Genomic DNA, 18,488 nt, shown 5'->3' with positions numbered 1-18,488 from the left:
GGCATCTCAGCCTTCTCCATACCGGTTGTCACTAGTTCTTCTTTCTTATTTCTCATGGGGGGGACGTTTTCTTCTGTCTGTAGAAGCCCTCCTTATTCTTTGCATCTCTTGCCAAATTCAGCTCCAGCTGTGCCTTAGCTTTCCTGATCCCATCTCTACATACCCTGGCAGCATCCCTATATTCTTCCCAGGATACATGTCCTTTTTTCCACTGCCTATGCATTTCCTGCTTACACTTTAGTTTCACCAGGCAGTCCTTACTCAGTGTCGTGGTTTAGCCGGCAGCTCAGCCCCACACAGCCGCTCGCTCACCCCCCCACCAGCGGGATGGGGGAGAGAATCAGAAGGGTGAAGCTTGTGGGTTGAGATAAGAACAGTTTAATAATTAAAACCAAACGATAATAACAACAACAACAACAATAATAATGCGATGAAATGGAAAGTAATGAGAGAAGAGGCGAATCCCAAGGCAGGGTAGGGGGAACGAACAACCAAAACAAACAGCACATGATGCAGCCGCTCACCACCCGCTGACCTGACGCCACCAGTCTCCGAGCTGCAACCGCCTCCGCCGCGCACCAACTCCCCCAGTTAATATACTGGTCATGGCATCACATGGTATGGAATATCCCATTGAACAGTTTGGGTCAGCTGTCTTGGCTGTGGCCCCGCCCCTCCAAGCCTCTTGCCCATGTGGCAGAGTGGGGCTGACTGGTTCCCTCTAGTCAACCCCTTGCGTGGATCACTGTCTGTATCTTCGTCCTCCTGGCCCTCGGGTTCCAGAGCCTCATACCTATTGTGTAAGGTCACCTGGTGGGGCAAAGTCGGCCTGGAGAGGATTTGCCTACTGCACCGAGCAGGGATCTGCATCCATCTTCCGTCTCTTGGGTCCCCTCCCTCTGCCTGGCGGCACGAGGGCAGGGGGGCCACTCCTTCTCTTGATGCTTCTATCTGGTGTGCTTGTCTCAGGGATGGTAGGGAGCAGCTCCACCAGTCTATCTCCTTCTCACATTCCCTGTTTATCCGCAGTCTTGCAACAACAACTTTCAGCTCTGCCACCATGCTGAGCAGATCCTCCACCTGCTCACACCTCACACAGGTCCTGTCTCGGGAGCCCTCCATGACTGGAGCAAGGCTCTGGCACTCCCTGCAGCCAGAGACCTAGGTGGCTGCATGTTTTGGTGGGAGGTCTGTCTGCGTTGCCACATGCCTCCTGGCGATAGCTCTTGTCCAAGCGGAGACCATGGCTAAGTTTTTTCCAGGAGAGCGTAGACCACGAGGAGAGCTTGACAGCTGCCTGCTCCCCCTGCCTGCACAAACTGTCGTGCAAACTGCCGCGCCATGCTCTTCCTGATGCGCTACGCTCTGCCCATCCTGTTCACAGCACTCCCTAGGGGCCTGTTTAAATCTCCTGCCATTGCCCCAGCAATGCCCAAGCCCCACCTGCCTCGCTCACAAGAGCAGCCGGTTGTTTTTGGCGTGAGGGCCCCACTGGGCTCTTTATCGGGTTCCCTGGCACAGGAAACCCCCTTTTCTATCCCAATCTAGCTCCCAGTCGCAGGACTTACCATTGCTGCCGCCGCGTGCCTCGCTGACTGAGGGAACACCCCCCCTTGGAAAGAAGAGGTATTGTATATGTTTAATTAGCATGAATCTAAATTCCTTTTTGATCAAGCATTGCTTATGTAGCGTTTGATGTTTTAATATTTAACATAAGCTTAAAGACAGGATACCTTGGCCATCAGCGTAATCCATTTAATCAAGGACAAACATTTCTTTTGGAAAAAAATAAAGGAGAGTTGGCAAGAGAAAATAGCCTTGAATTGTCCTTAGGTGACATGCGACCTTATATGGATAAAAAGGGTTAGGGTACTTCATCTGTGAAGACCACCAAAGACCCCCGAAGAGAGGAAGACATGCACAGAAGGATCTGAAGTGGAGCCAAGAGGAGTGACTTAATGCCATTACGCAACCTGTGTAGATTAGAATGAATATGTATTAGATAGGCAGAATATGTATGGACTTATTGTATAAATATAATGATGTAGCCGGCTTCGGTGTGCTTGATTTGTGGAAAACCACTGAGCACCCAGGCTTGCGCAACCCTGAAATAAATTAGCAATGTCTCTCCTGGGTGTGTGATTATTGGCTCATTGTACACCGGGCAATGAATCTGCTTTTTGGACAGCAATATGAATTTTATTTTTTTAAATAGGAAATAGCAGTTTTAAATCTATACTTAGAATATTCCAAGGAAAAAAGAACATCTACTGACTGCCTTAAGTATTATCTGCTCTAGGATTAGAATCACACAGAGGAAGGAAAATTGTCCTAATGCAAAACACTGAACAGGTAGTTCATACTAATAATGCAGAGAGGGACAATGATACAATCTATGACTATGAGTAATCTAAGACAGACTATGATACAGTTACAATAGCATCTGAACAACTGTGGTAGTATCCTTCTTCTCCCCTCCCCACTTTCAGTAGTGAAACTGGGTGCAGCTTGAGAAATGTCAGGGTTATGTAGTAAGTTGTCAATAGGTTTCAGGGTTGTTTGATGATAGCAAAAGGAGTGATGAAAGCTGAGAATCTTGCATTCTGTTCCAGGCTGTGTTGGAAAGGATGTGCTCTAGTGTTCACAGACCTTTCTGTTTCTTTCCTGCAGCTTGGCTCATTGAGCCTGTACCCAGGGTAGCACTAAATCCCATATAACTTGAATGATTCTACATAATTTATTTATTTGTAGAGACCGGAAGGCATGTTGTGGAATCAAGCAGGGCACTGTGGGATGGTTTCTACTTAGTTCGTTCCACTGCAAAATTTATGAGACATGCCATGTAAGTCACATCATCCAAACTTTTTTTTTTATGGACAAGTTATTGTGCGCCTCGTGAGTACATTGTCAAATCCCAAGTCTTTAAATTGCTTACTCAAAGTAAGTAGATGTGCTAGCTTCAGTTGGTTTAAATGTTAGTTACTCACTGTAAAATAAAAATATTTCCACAGTTGCAACTCTTCAGGAGCCTCTAAAGATAATTTTGTGAAGTACACAAATAATGCAAATATGTGGAAGTCTACTGAAATTTTCATTCTTGTTTTTAGGACTTCTGAACCCTAAAACAAGAGGTTTTAGGGTTACTGAACCTTTAGTTCAACAAGGGGAAGTACTAAGTCTTGCACCTGGGGAGGAATAAACCCATGCACCAGTACATGCTGTGGGCTGAATGGCTGGAAAGCAGCTTGGCAGAAAAGGACCTGCGGGTCCTGGTGGGCACCAAGTTGAACATGAGCCAGCAATGCACCCTTGTGGTAAAAAAGACCAATGCTAACCTGGGCTGCGTTAGGAAGAGTGTTGCCAGCAGGTAGTGGTATGAACAGTAATGGAATCTGACAACGTTATCAAACAAAGCTTTATTGAGGCACTAGGAAAGATGAGCAATGACTGTGGTGAGTTAACCTTGACTGGCCACCAGGTGCCCACCAAGCCACTCTATCACTCACCTCCTCAGCAGGACAGGGACAGGAGAAAATCAGATTAAAAACTCATGAGTCAAGATAAAGGCAGTTTAATAAAGAAATGCAAAGGCCATGCATGGAAGCAAAGGCAGTAGGGCCTCAGTATGCATAGCAGTTGCTTTGGAAGACAAATGCCTTAATAGTAAATAATAGTGAATGCCCCCCCCATCTTTTATTGCTGAGTACAACATCATATGGTATGGAATATCTCTTTGGTCAGTTTGGGTCAGCTATCCTGCCCACCCCCAGCCTATTGGCCTTTGGTGGGGCGTTGGGGTTGGAGACACAGCCTTGGTGCTGCATGAGCACTGCTCAGCAGTAGCCAAAACACTGGTGTGTCATCAACACCTTTCTAGCTACAAATGAGGGCTGCTGTGGGGAAAGTTAACTCCATCCCAGCCAGACCCAATACAATGATGCACCCATATGGTGACTCACTGGTTCACTGATAGCAAACACATGATTATAAGTGATGCCATGGCTCTGGTAGACTGCCAGGAACATTTGGTGTCCCAGTCATCTGGACAATAGCCTTTTGAATGGGGGTGAGAGTCACACCAGCCCTTGGCTCCACCAATGGTAGTATGATTTGAGCGATTCAAACTTTATATGGAATGTGGGCAGGACCCTGCCTACGCTTCCAAGGTCAAGGGTCGAGGTGTCAGAGGGCAGGATGTCAGCAGTCTGTCTATGCCTACAATAACAGTCAACTGGCAGGGTGTCACAAGTTGATGGAGGTATCCTTCCCCTCTTCTCAGCACTGGTGAGGCCACACCTGGAGTCCTGTGCCCAGTTCTGGGCTCCCCAGTACAAGAGAGACATGGACATACTGGAGAGAGTTCAAAGAAGGGCCACAAGGATGGTTTTAAGGGAGTGGAGCATCTCTCCTATGAGGAAAGGCTGAGAGAACTGGAACTGTTTAGCCTGGAGAAAAGAAGGCTTGGGGGGCATCTTATCAGTGTATATAAATATCTGAAGGGAGGCTGAAAGGAGGATGGAGCTAGGGTCTTTTCAGTGGTGTGTCCAGTGAGAAGACAAGAGGCAATGAGCACAAAGTGAAACACAGGAGGTTCCATCTGAACAGTAGGAAACACTTTTTTATTGTGAGGGTGACTGAGCACTGGAACAGGTTGCCCAGAGAGACTGTGGAATCTCCCTGCCTGGAGATATCCAAAAGCCATCTGGACATGGTCCTGGGCAACCGGCTCTTGGTGGCCCTGCTTGAACAGGAGGGTTTGACTAGATGACCTCCAGAGAACCCTTTCAACCTCAACCATTGTGTGATTCTGTGAATCAAGTGCTCAAATGTCTTTTTAACAAGTTTTGTGAAGGTAGTATTTCTATAAAAAATGCTACTTCTGGTTTCCTCTCTTGTATTAAGCTATGCTCAAGCACTCATGCTAAAATAAGCATTTATGCTAGGGTTTTCAGAAATTTTCTCAGTGAGAGACTGCATGACAAGCTAACATATCTGGCCTAGCAAAAATTTCCAGTGTAAAAATATCCTTACTATTGAGTTCTTTGTGCTTCTAGTTATAAGTGCCACAAACATTTCTTAATGTGATCTTTCATCTTTTTCTTTATGTGTTTTTAGTCCTCCTGTTCGCCGTCAGAGAGCAAGATGGGATCGTCTATCTCGACACAATTCTGTTAACCAAGATGAAAACTATCACCATCTCTCCTATGGACAGCAGCAAGCAATAGAAGACCCCCAAGCCTTTAACCCTCCAAATATATCCCATCGTATGTTGCACCCAGCTGCTCACCCGCCACAGCAGAACACAGTGATGGTTGACATTCATGATCAGGTGTGTTGAGAATGTGGATGCAAATGTCTTAAACTCTGTGTATTCCTCTCCAAAGAGAGCAAATGAGTGAACGCTCCTTGACAAATTAGTTGGCAACAGAGGTCACATAACACTAACTCTTATTAGTCCTCTTGTAGAGCATTTTTTTCATTTTTTTTCTTCTGAGTAGTATCAGTGTATAGAGAGCTACAGCATTCAGAAAAAAAATAGAAACATTCGTTACTTCAGAAAAAAAAAATCTAGACTCTAATAGAGAAGACTGAAAGTCAACAGTCTGTCAGTGTGTATTGGCACAGTTCTAACGATCTCTGCATCCCACCTTTGAAATGTGACTCTTCTGCTGCTAAAGTTAATTTAGTTTAAGATATGATATGGCAATAATGTATTTTACTTCATTGCATGAAGTACCTCTCCTTAGCTTAAAGTGCTTTACATAGTTTAGATATGTATGTTAACAATAGAATTCACAACGCATGCAATTGTCCACATAACAGCAAAACTCATGATAATGTCATCTCATCACTAAATTATTCATTTTAGCCTCAACGAGCCCCTTAAATGGCATGAGAAAATGAGATTTGCAGTTAGTCCAGAAAAATAAGTTAGGTCTTCCCTGACACAGGAAGAGGAGTAGGATTCCATAATAGAGACTCTAAAGGAAATTGTCCTCTTGATATAGCCTTTTCTTGTTCAAATCAGTAGACTGCAGTGGAAGTGTGTTCATTGCTGTGCAGTTACATTCATTAACTCGTGACACAGCTGGTCATTCTAGTGCGGTGTGCAGAGGCGTTTCCTGAACCAGGGAAACCTCAGGGGGAGCTGAGAGACCTGACAGGAGCCTGTAGATCATGTGACAGCGGCTGACAGGATGGCTGGGAAGAAGACGGGCCTGGCTGAACAGAGAGCTTTGGCTGGAACTCAGGAAAAAAAGAGAGTTTATGACCTTTGGAAAAAGGGGCAGGCAACTCAGGAGGACTAAAAGGATGTTGTGAGGTTATGCAGGGAGAAAATTAGAAGGGCCAAAGCCTAACTAGAATTAAATCTGACTACTGCTATAAAAGACAAGAAAAAATGTTTCTATAAAACCATTCACAACAAAAGTAGGGCTAAGGGGAATCTCCATCCTTTATTGGACGTGGGGGGGAACGTAGTGACAAAGGATGAGGAAAAGGCTGAGGTGCTAAATTCCTTCTTTGCCTCAGTCTTTAATAGTAAGACCAGTTGTTCTCTGGGTACCCAGCCCCCTGAGCTGGAAGACAAGGACGGGGAGCAGAATGGAGCCCCCATAATCCAAGGGGAAATGGTTAGCAACCAGCTACACCACTTAGACACACACAAGTCTACGGGGCCAGATGGGATCCACCCAAGGGTACTGAGGGAGCTGGCGGAAGTGCTCACCAAGCCACTTCCAATCATTTATCAGCAGTCCTGGCTAACTGGGGAGGTCCCAGTTGACTGGAGGTTAGCAAATGTGACGCCCATCTACAAGAAGAGCTGGAAGGAGGATCTGGGGAACTACAGGCCTGTCAGTCTGACCTCGGTGCCAGGGAATGTTATGGAGGAGATCATCCTGATTGCGCTCACCAGGCAAGTGCAGGACAACCAGTTGATCAGGCCCAGCCAGCATGGGTTTATGAAAGGCAGGTCCTGCTTAACTAACCTGATCTCCTTCTATGACCAGGTGACCCACTTAGTGGACAAGGGAAAGGCTGTGGATATTACCTACCTGGACTTTAGCAAAGCCTTTGACACTGTCTCCCGCAGCACCCTCCTAGAGAAGCTGGCGGCTCATGGCTTGGATGGGTGTACTCTTCTCTGGGTAAAAACTGGCTGGATGGCCGAGCCCAAAGAGTTGTGAATGGAGTTAAATCCAGTTGGCGGACAGTCACAAGTGGTGTTTCCCAGGGCTCAGTACTGTTCAATATCTTTATCAATGATCTGGTTGAGGGGATCAAGTGCACCCTCAGTAAGTTTGCAGACAACACCAAGTTGGGCAGGAGTATTGATCTGCTTAAGGGAAGAAAGGCTCTGCAGAGGGATCTAGACAGGCTGGATCGATGGGCTAAGGCCGATTCTATGAGGTTCAACAAGGCCAAGTACCAGGTCCTGCACTTGGGTCACAACAACCCCATGCAATGCTACAGGCTTGGGGAAGAGTGGCTGGGAAGCTGCCTAGCGGAGAAGGACCTGGGGTTGCTGGCTGACAGCCAACTGAATATGAGCCAGCAGTGTGCCCAGGTGGCCAAGAAGGCCAACAGTATCCTGGCTTGTATCAGGAATAGTGTGGCCAGCAGGTGTAGGAAATTTATCCTGCCCCTGTACTTGGTGCTGGTGAGGCCGTACCTTGAATATTGTGTTCAGGTTTGGGACCCTCAGTACAAGAAGGACATTGAGGTGCTGGAGCTTGTCCAGAGAAGGGCAAAAAACCTGGTGAAGGGTCTGGAGAGCAGGCCTTATGAGGAGAGGTTGAGGGAACTGGGGTTGTTTAGTCTGGAGAAGAGGAGGCTGAGGGGAGACCTTATCGCTCGCTCCAACTACCTGAAAGGTGGTTGTAGTGAGGTGGGTGTTGGTCTCTTCTCCCAAGTAACTAGTGATAGGACAAGAGGAAATGGCTTCAAGCTGCATCAGGGGAGGTTTAGATTGGATATTAGGAAAAATTTCTTCACTGAAAGAGCGGTCAGGCATTGGAACAGGCTGCCCAGAGAGGTGGTACAATCATCACCCCTGAAGGTGTTCAGAAAACATGTAGACATAGCACTTCAGAGCATGGTTTAGGAAACATGGTATTATTGATTTGACAATTGGACTTGATGATCCTAGAGTTCTTTTCCAACCTCAATGATTCTATGATTCTATGATCTATGATCTATGATATGATTTCTATGAAAATAAAAATACAATTTGTGTTTTTCCTTGGGTCACCAGACTTACAGTGTCGTCTTGAGAAATGATCTATGATGCTGTCACTACCTTCCAAGCACCATCCACAACCAGGTGTCAGTGTTTTCTGAGTTACTATGTATTTTCCATGGTGGTGCTTTGCACAGACTACTCTAGAGAGGGAACTGCTTTCTCTTGTTTTGATTTTTTAAAATTTCTTTCTGCACTGAGAGCAGTAGTAACCTCTCCTGAGTCACATCTGGCACTGCCCTCAGATATCCAACAGTTATGGCATTAAAAACTCTCTGATAGTTCACATAGAAAATATTTGCATTGGTACCTGAACTGGAACTAGGTCAAAGTCACTGTTTCTGCTGAGTGGCTTTTTTCCCAAATATGTGCATTTTTGAGATTTGAAGTTTTATTCAGTCATCTGTGTGATGTTCCTGTTTTGGCCTCTGCACCTCATGGCCAGTTCAATAAGTTAGCTCTCTTCAATTTACTTATTCTCACCTTTGTAATGAGCTGTTCTTGCCTGTTCATTTTCCAAGGGTGGATTCCATTTTAGCAGGTGTGAAGGAAGGTTCTTCAAAATAATTGCTTTCTGTCTATTCACATTCCCTACCTACCATTTTTTTGCAGTTTTTGCTAGATTCCCACTGTAATACAAGGAACTGAGCAGTGTCTGGGTCCAGAGTACCTTCTGCCCTTGGATTGATGACCGAGTTCTAAGTGAATATTGCTAACTAAAAAAAACTCTAAGCCATCATGTTCTCTACTATGTTTGTAGATATTTAGTGGATGTTGTCTCAGATGCATGTTTATGAATATGTAACCTTGTCTTTTTCTCTTTTTAAGCTTTTAAATTAATCTTTGTTTTCAGCTACTGTTGTTAGTCATGTTAAGACACATACCTGGAGTGTTGCACTGAGTAGGCATTCAGAGATTGGCTTCTTTACAGGAAAGAAAATCTGTCTGAAGTTCTTTTTCTTCAAAGATATAACTCTCTGGGTTAACATTTAATCACTCTGCAAGGACAAGTTGAAGAGATTCTTTAGCTACTTGTAGGGTCCCCCCACTTTTTCTGACTGTTTTTTACATGGGAGTTACTGCTGCCTATTTTCTCTAAGACCTAACCTTAGTGTGTGGGAGGGGCAGCTTTGCTGAATTTGAGATGTTTCTGAGTGACTCTAATGGTATCTTGGAGGACTTAACATCTTCAGAGCTCCCTCCTGGCCTTGTCCTGAAGAGTGATACTCCAATGAGGAGATTTTTTTTTTTTAAAGGACAGGAGTTACATGTATTTGCCTTCTTTAAAATCTTCAGAGTAAGAAATACTTTTTTGTTATGTCAGGTGAAAGCTTGTTTTCTATGCCATGCCATAACTGTTCAAAGCCCTTGTAACAGCTTACTTCATATACTTGTGGTTTTGCTGCAGATCCATCAGGGCGCAGTCCCCGTCTCATACACAGTAACAACGGTGGCACCACATGGAATTCCGCTTTGTACAGCCCAGCACATACCACCCTGCAGCACACAGCAGGTCCCAGGTTGTTCTGTCGTATTCAGTGGACAGCACCTTCCTATCTGTAGTGTGCCTCCTCCAGTAAGTATGGTTCTCTAGTTTTATTGATTCTGGACTTAGACTTAGGAGGTGGAAAGCCAGGAGTTTCACTGACCATACAGCTTTCCCTGATGTAAAATAAAACCTAGTATTTCCTGGGGTAAATTGTAATGGTATATATAGGTGCTGGTTTTGGCTGGGATAGACTTCATTTTCTTCACTGTAGCGGGCATAGTGCTAATGGCACATTGATGTTTTAGTTGTTAAGTAGTGGCTAAGTGTTGCTAAGTAGTGCCCTTATACTAGTTAGGGACTTTTCCAGCTTCCCATGCTCTGCCAGGTGCACAAGAAGCTGGGAGGGGAGGGGCCACAGCCAAGTCAGCTGACCCAAAACTGACCAATGGGATATTCCATACCATATGACGCCATGACCAGTATATTAAGTGGGGAGTTGGCTGTGGGGGGAGCAGTTGTGGCTTGGGGACTGGTGGCGGGTGGTGAGCGGTGGCATCACTTGTTGTTTCTTTTGGTTCTTTACTCCCCCTCCCCCCGCCATTTCACCTCTCTCTCTTTCTTGCTATTTTCTTTTTCATTATATTATTGTTGTTATTATTATGGTTATAGTCTAATTATTAAGATGTTCTTATCTGAAACAATGAGTTTTCTTACTTTTACCCTTGTGATTCTCTCCCCCATCCCGCCCGTGGGGGAGTGAGCAAGTGGCTGTGTGGGGCTTAGTTGCCAGGTGCAGCTAAAGCAGAACAGTCTCTTTTGGCGCCCAAGGTGGGGCATGAAGAGTTTGAGATAATACCAGTTGCTGGTAACAGCATTGACTCATCTGTTCTCAATATTAGTTGAGAATATTATCTGATATACAACATGCTCTCATTTTTGCAGTACATGTTAAAGATTGGTGTTGGTTTGTGTAGTCTGCTGTGCTCTGCAGTGATCAGCGATGTTTCGCCTAGGAGATTTGTTATTCAAACACTGGTCTTCAGCTTTATCTGGTATTTGGGTTTTGTATTGGAGACGTTACTGTACTTCGGGTACCACCTCCTGGAGACAATTAGCAATTATACCTCCTCTTCTGAGAGATTTTATATGCAGGAAATACAGAATGGCATCTTTGCTACCTTCTTCTATGATGTCTCCTCCTTCATTACAAAAACTTTTTTGTATCTTGAACATCCTTGGGTAGTTAAAATATTCTTATTGGTAGTTCTTGGGCATATTGTTTCAGTTTTGTCTGAGGTTAGAAAGCAACTTAAGACTATCATCCAGAGATCTGCCCCAAGGCTCAATATTTATGAGTGGTAGGGTATGTGGGATAGTATGGGCAAATACCTAGGACAATGGGCAACCCCAGTGTTTTGGAACTTTACCCCAAACAAGTGCAGAATCCTGAAAAACTAGTAGAATATTTGGAGGAAGTATGTTGTCACCCTGGCAACTGCAGAGAGGCACAGATAACTGCAATGTGCTAGGGTCTGGCCCATGCCTACCAAGCCCTATTCAACAGTATTCAGTACCCGCAAGGGGAAGAGAAGGCCTCTGGATCTGAAGACAAAGCGACAGGCACTGCAGCTACTCCAACCCCGGTGACAAGCACTGCAGCCGCTCAAACCCCCGCAACAGGCACTGCAGCTGAAGCAGAGAATCAACCCATGTTGGTATCAGTCACCCCCATACACAAGAAGAAATCTTGGAAGTGAAATTCAACTTCTTTAGAAAGAGATTATGAAAAAGCAGAGTCATCACGAGAAGTAGAGGAAGAAGTCATAAATCAAATGGAAACCACCTGATCCCCGTCCTTGAGTGAGTTGCAAGATATGTGAAAAGATTTCGACTGTTGTCTAGGTGAGCACATTGTCACCTGGCTGCTCCAATTCTGGGATAATGGGGCCAGTAGCTCTTGGGCCAGTCCGGGTAGGACAAGATGTAAATAATGTGCTCTGAACAGCAGCCACGGAGAATGGCCCTACCTGGAGCCTCTGGCAAAAAGCAACAGGGGGGACTTGGTGCTAACTCCTAGGGTTTTGGAGTCGGGGGTACAGCGGGGCCGAAGCCCGCTATACTCCAACTGAAAAAGAGATATTGGCAGCATATGAAGGGGTTCGAGCTGCTTCAGAAGTGGTTGGTACTGAAGCACAGCTGCTCCTGGCACCCCGACTGCCAGTGCTGGGCTGGATGTTCAAAGGAAACATCCCCTCTACACACCATGCAACTGATGCTACATGGAGTAAATGGGTTGCACTGATCACCCAGCGGGCTCGAGTAGGAAACCCCAGTCGCCCAGGAGTCTTGGAAGTGATTATGGACTGGCCAGAAGGTCAAGATTTTGGATTATCACCAGAGGAGGAGGTGACACGTGCTGAAGAAGCCCCACTGTATAACAAACTGCCAGAAGATGAGAAGCAATATGCCCTGTTCACTGATGGGTCCTGTCGCCTTGTGGGAAAGCACCGGAGATGGAAGGCTGCTATATGGAATCCTATACGACAAGTCGCAGAAACTGCTGAAGGAGAAGGTGAATTGAGCTATTTCGCACAGAGGAAAGCCACCCAGCTGGCTTTGAATATTGCTGAATGTGAAAAGTGGCCAGTGCTCTATCTCTATACTGATTCATGAATGGTGGCAAATGCCCTGTGGGGCTGGCTGCAGCAGTGGAAGCAAAGCAACTGGCAGCGCAGAGGCAAACCCATCAGGGCTGCCACTTTCTGGCAAGATATTGCTGCCCGGGTAGAGAAACTGGTTGTGAAAGTACGTCATGTGGATGCTCAGGTCCCCAAGAGTCGGGCCACTGAAGAACATTGGAACAACCAGCAGGTGGATCAGGCTGCTAAGATTGAAGTGGCTGAGGTGGATCTGGACTGGCAGCATAAGGCTGAAGTATTTCTAGCTCGGTGGGCCCATGACACTTCAGGCCATCAAGGAAGAGATCATAGAATAATAGAATCATAAAATGGTTTAGGTTGGAAGGGACCTTTAGATGTCATCTAGTTCAACCCCCCTGGAGTGAGCAAGGACATCTTCAGGTAGGTCAGGTTGCGCAGAGCCCCAGCCAACCTGACTTTGAATGTTTGCAGGGATGGGGCATCTACCACCTCTCTGGGCAACCTGTTCCAGTGTTTCACCATCCCTCATTGTAAAAAATTTCTTCATTAAATCCAGTCTAAATCTAGCCTCCTTTAGTTTAAAACAATTACCCCTTTTTCTGTCACAACCGGCCTTGCGAAAGAGATTGCTCCCATCTTTCCTATAGTCCCTTTTTAAGTGCTGAATGGATGCAAGAAGGTGTCCCCACAGACTTCTCTTCTGCAGGCTGAACAACCCCAACTCACTCAGCCTGTCTTCATAGAAGAGGTGCTCCAGCCGTCCGATCATTTCTGTGGCCCTCCTCTAGACCCGCTCCAACAGGTCCATGTCCTTCCTGTGTTGAGGGCTCCAGAGCTGGATGCAGTACTCCAGGTGGGGTCTCACCAGAGCAGAGTAGAGGGGCAGAATTACTTCCCTCAAACTTCTGGCCACGCTTCTTTTGATGCAGCCCAGGATACAGTTCGCCGTCTGGGCTGCGAGCGCACATTGTTGGCTATGTCCAGCTTTTCATCCACCAGTACCCCCAAGTCCTTCTCTGCAGGGCTGCTCTCAATCCCTTCATCCCCCAGCCTGTACTGATATCAGGGGTTGCCCCGACCCAGGTGCAGGACCTTGCACTTGGCCTTTTTGAACCTCATGAGGTTTTCACAGGCCCACCTCTCCAGATTGTCCAGGTCTCTTCGGATGACATCCTGCTCTTCTGGCGTACCAACTGCAACACTCAGCTTGGTGTCATCTGCAAACTTGCTGAGGGTGCACTCAATCCCACTGTCTATGTCATTGATGAAGATATTAAATAGTACTGGTCCCAGTACGGACACCTGAGGGACACCACTCATCACCAGTCTCCATCTGGACATCGAGCCATTGACCACTACCCTCTGGATGCGACCATCCAGCCAGTTCCTTATCCACCAAACAGTCCACCCATCAAATCCGTACCTCCCCAGTTTAGAGAAGGATGTTGTGGGGGGACCATGTCAAAGGCCTTACAGAAGTCCAGATAGATGACATCCGTAGTCCTTCCCTTATCCACTGATGTAGTCACTCCATCATAGATGTCCACGAGGTTGGTCAGGCAGGACTTGCCCTTGGTGAAGCCATGCTGGCTGCCTCAGATCACTTCCCTGTCTTCCATGTGCCTTAGCATAGCTTCTAGGAGGATCTGTTCCATGATCTTCCCAGGCACAGAGGCGAGGCTGACAGGTCGGTAGTTTCCCTGGTCCTCCTTTCTACCCTTTTTAAAGATGGTCACAATGTTTCCCTTTTTCCAGTCCCCAGGGGCTTCACCTGACTGCCATGACTTTTCAAATATCACGGAGGGTGGTTTAGCAACTACATCAGCCGGTTCCCTCAGGACTCTGGGATGCATTTCATCAGGTCCCATAGACTTGTGTATATCCAGGTTCCTCAGGTGGTCATGAACCTGATCTTCCCTTGCAGTGGGAGGGGCTTTATCCCCCTGGTCTCCATTCTGCAGTCTATCGGCTTGGGAGGGGTGAGGAGAGAGGTTACCAGTGAACACTGAGGCAAAAAATTTATTGGGTACCTCAGCCTTCTCCTTCCTCATCTGTTGATACTAGGCCACCATTCCTGTTCATCAGTGGGGGTACACTTTCTTTGACTTTCCTTTTCTGGTTGACGTACCTGTAGAAGCTTTTCTTGTTATTCTTTGTATCCCTTGCCACATTCAGCTCCAGACACGCCTTGGCCCTCCTGACCCCATTCCTACACAACCGGACAGCATCCCTATACTCTTTCCAGGATACCTGTCCCTACTTCCACTGCCTGTGCAGTTCCCTCTTGCTCTTTAGTTTGACCAGCATGTCTCGATTCAGCCATGCTGGTCTCTTCCCTTCCTTGCCTGATTTCTTACACCTGGGAACGGAGAGCTCTTGCACTCTATGGAACACGACCTTAAACATCTGCCAGCTCTCTTCTGTTCCCTTCTCCCTGAGGACCATTTCCCAGGGGGTCCTTCTGGCTAACTCCTTGAAGAGCTGGAAGTCTGGTTTCCTAAAATTTAGGGTCCTGACTATACTCCTAGCTTTTCCTATATCCTTCAGGAGTCTGAACTCCGCCAATGCATGATCACTGCAGCCCAGGCTGCCTCCAGTTTTGACGTCACCGATGAGCTCACTTGCATTGGTGACCATCAGGTCTAGTATTGCATCCCCTTGGGTATGACATCAAGAAATTATCCTCAATGCATTCTAGAAATCTCCTGGATTGCCTACAGCTCGCCGTGCTACTTTTCCAGCAGATGTTGGGGTGGTTGAAGTCCCCCAGTAGGACCAGAGCCTGCAAGTGCGAAGCCTACTGGAGTTGGAGGAAGAAGACTTGATCAGTAGGCTCACCTTGGTCAGGCGGCCTGTGGTAGACACCAACCACAAGGTTCCCTTTGTTGCCTCTGTCTCTGATTCTTACCCATAAGCATTCAACCTGCTCGTGGTTATTCTTCAGGGACAGCTCTTCACACTGTATCCATTTCTTGATGTAGAGAGCAATGCCTCCACCACTCCTTCCTCACCTGTCCCTTCTGAACAGCCTGTAGCCATTGATAGCCACATTCCAGTCATGGGTTTCGTCCCACCAAGTTTCAGTAATGGCAAGTAGGTCATAGCTTTCTAGCAGCACGGTAGTTTCCAACTCCTCCTGTTTGTTTCCCATGCTGCGTGCATTGGTGTAGAGGCATTTCATCCAGGCATTTCTCCTTTTTAGTGGAGCACCCCTTGATACCTTGAGGTGTTTCACAGGAGTTGCCTTGTTGGCTCCTACTACCTCAGGAACCCCCAGCTCCTCTCAGCAAGACTTCAACTGTGCTGGGCAACAGGTTGAGGGCTCATACTACCAGACCGTCCCTCTATGATGATTGTGTATCATCCCACAGCTTGTCACAGGCAAGCCTGATATGTTCCCACTCCCCCTTCACATCTAGTTTAAAGCCCTGTCAATGAGCCCTGCAAGCTCCTGAGCAAAGACCCTCTTTCCCCTTTGAAAAAGTTGTCTCCTATTTGATGCCAGCAGTCCTGGTGCCATGTAGGCCATCCCATTGTCAAAAAACTGAAAGTTGTGTCGGTGACATGCAACATACAGATGGGCTCACGATCAAGGGGTGGACTTGACCATGGGCACTATTGCACAGGTTATCCATGAATGTGAAACATGCGCTGCAGTCAAGCAAGCCAAGTGGGTAAAGCCTCTGTGGTATGGAGGGTGATGGCTGAAATATAAATATGGGGAGGCCTGGGAGACTGATTATATCATGCTCCCACAAACCCACCAAGGCAAGCACCATGTGCTTACCATGGTGTAAGCAAACACTGGATGGCTGGAAATATATGCCGTGCCCTATGCCACCGCCCGGAACACTATCCTGGGTCTTGAAAAACAAGTCCTGTGGTGACATGGCACCCCAGAGAGAATTGACTCAGACAATGGGTCTCATTTCCAAAACAACCTCATAGACACCTGGGCCAAAGAGCACAGCATTGACTGCGTGTATCACATTCCCTATCATGCACCAGCCTCCAGGAAAATTGAAAGATACAGTGGACTGTTAAAGACTACACCGAGAGCAATGGGGGGTGGAACATTTAAACACTGGGATGCACATTCAGCAAAAGCCACCTGGTTAGTCAACACGAGGGGATCTGCCAATAGAGATGGCCCTGCCCAATCAGAACTCTTATATACTGTAGAAGGGGATAGAGTCCCTGTAGTGCACGTAAAAACTATGCTGGGGAAAACAGTCTGGATTATTCCTGCCTCAGGCAAAGGCAAACCCATTTGTGGAGTTGCGTTTCCTCGAGGACCTGGGTGCACTTGGTGGGCGATGCGGGAGGATGGAGAAATCTGATTGTGTACCTCAAGGGGATTTGATTTTGTGTGAAAACAGCCAATGAACTTAATGGGATGATGCTAACTGCTTAATTGCTATATAACGTTGCATGTCATCACTCCTATGGTTGCTATATTCCATATCAGTGATATCACAGTACAAATCTCCCAGTACATGGAAAATGAACTTTGATGAAACCAAGCAAAATGCAGCACTGACTTCAGTATGCAACTATGCACCACCATGCAGACCATCTTTCCTGCCCTGAAAGACTGTTATGATAGATAAAGCCCAAAGTCATGGACTGAATGAACTCAGTGGACATCTGTGGATATTTTATGGGCATTTTATGGGGTGGTCCATAGACTAAGGGAATGTTATCTGTGTATTATGTCAAACGATGGGAAGGGTGGAATGGTTTTTGGTGAGGTTGTATTGGATAGTATGGGATTTAAGCGTGACTTAAATGGTATGTAATAAGGGGTGGAGAATGTGCTGGTTTTGGCTGGGATAGTTTAATTTTCTTTCTAGTAGCTGGTATAGTGTTGATGGCACATTGATGTTTTATTTGTTGTTAAGGAGTGGCTAAGTGTCGCTAAGTAGTGCCTATACTAGTCAGGGACTTTTCCATCTTCCCATGCTCTGCCAGGTGCACAAGAAGCTGGGAGGGGAGGGGCCACAGCCAAGTCAGGTGACCCAAACTGACCAATGGGCTATTCCCTATCATATGGTGTCATGACCAGTACATTAACTGGGAGAGTTGGCCATAGTTGGGGAGCGATCGCGGCTCAGGGACTGCTGGCATCGGGTTGACAGGTGGTGAGCAGTTGCATCACTTGTTGTTTGTTCTTCCCCCCATTTTGCCTCTCTCTCTTTCTCATTATCTTCCTTTTCATTATATTATTGTTGTTGTTATTATTATTGTTTTAGTTCAATTATTAAACTGTTTTTATCTCAACCCATGAGTTTTCTTACTTTGGCCCTTCTAATTCTCTCCCCCATCCCATTGGGGTGGGGGGAGTGAGCGAGCGGCTATTTGGTGCTTAGTTATTGACTGGGGTTAAACCATGACAATATAATATGGTATAAATAATAGTGCAAGATTTAGAGCTAGTAAACGTACTGTGCTTCCCTCCTCCCATCATAGAATTATACCATATTCTTATGTATCTTTGACTCGAAATGGATGTTGGTTTATTATCTGGTCTCTTACCCTATCCATTAGCAGCTATTCTATATACATTCAGGTGCTTACAGGAAAAGACTTTCAAAGTTCATCAATTACTATTAGGAATCTCACCTAGAGCTTTTATCTAGAATTGTTATAAAATGGTACAGCTACAGCTAGAAGCTCTTTATGAAAGACAGGCAAGGAAGCAGAGGGAATTGCCCCTTACATGAAGGAGCAGCTCAATCATATAGAGCTCTTCTATGGAATGGGTGACAGGCTGTTTGAGAGCTTGTGGGTCAGGAACAGAGAAAAGACTAGTAAGGGGTGATATAATGATGTGAGCTTCTTACAGACCACCTGATCAGTGTGAAGAAGGAAAAGACCTTCTTCAATCAACCTGAGGAAGTCTCCAGATTACAGACCCCGGTTTTTATGGGGCACTTGAAACTCCCTGACATCTGCTAGAAGGGTAATAGTGGGACAGAAACAGTCCAGGAGGCTTCTGGAGGGTGTTGCAGGGGGTGAATGATGATGAAAACTTCTTAATACAGATGTTGGATGGGCCAACTGGGGATCCACAGCTGGATCTGCTGCTCATGAACAAGGA

The 18,488-nt window shown here is 46.3% G+C and overlaps 1 protein-coding gene across 1 annotated transcript in view; it reads left to right on the top strand.

Annotated features, from left to right (window-relative positions):
* LOC142049380 (E3 ubiquitin-protein ligase RNF38-like) overlaps positions 1-18,488 on the top strand; it is a 199,547-nt gene that overhangs the window by 139,784 nt on the left and 41,275 nt on the right. Inside the window, 2 exon segments of the mRNA XM_075077047.1 lie at positions 5,116-5,329; positions 9,648-9,815. Coding sequence (XP_074933148.1) covers positions 5,116-5,329; positions 9,648-9,815 — 382 coding nt within the window.

This window comes from Phalacrocorax aristotelis, chromosome W (assembly GCF_949628215.1).
Source record: "Phalacrocorax aristotelis chromosome W, bGulAri2.1, whole genome shotgun sequence".
Taxonomy (NCBI): domain Eukaryota; kingdom Metazoa; phylum Chordata; class Aves; order Suliformes; family Phalacrocoracidae; genus Phalacrocorax; species Phalacrocorax aristotelis.
This window is presented reverse-complemented; position numbering and strand designations above follow the sequence as displayed.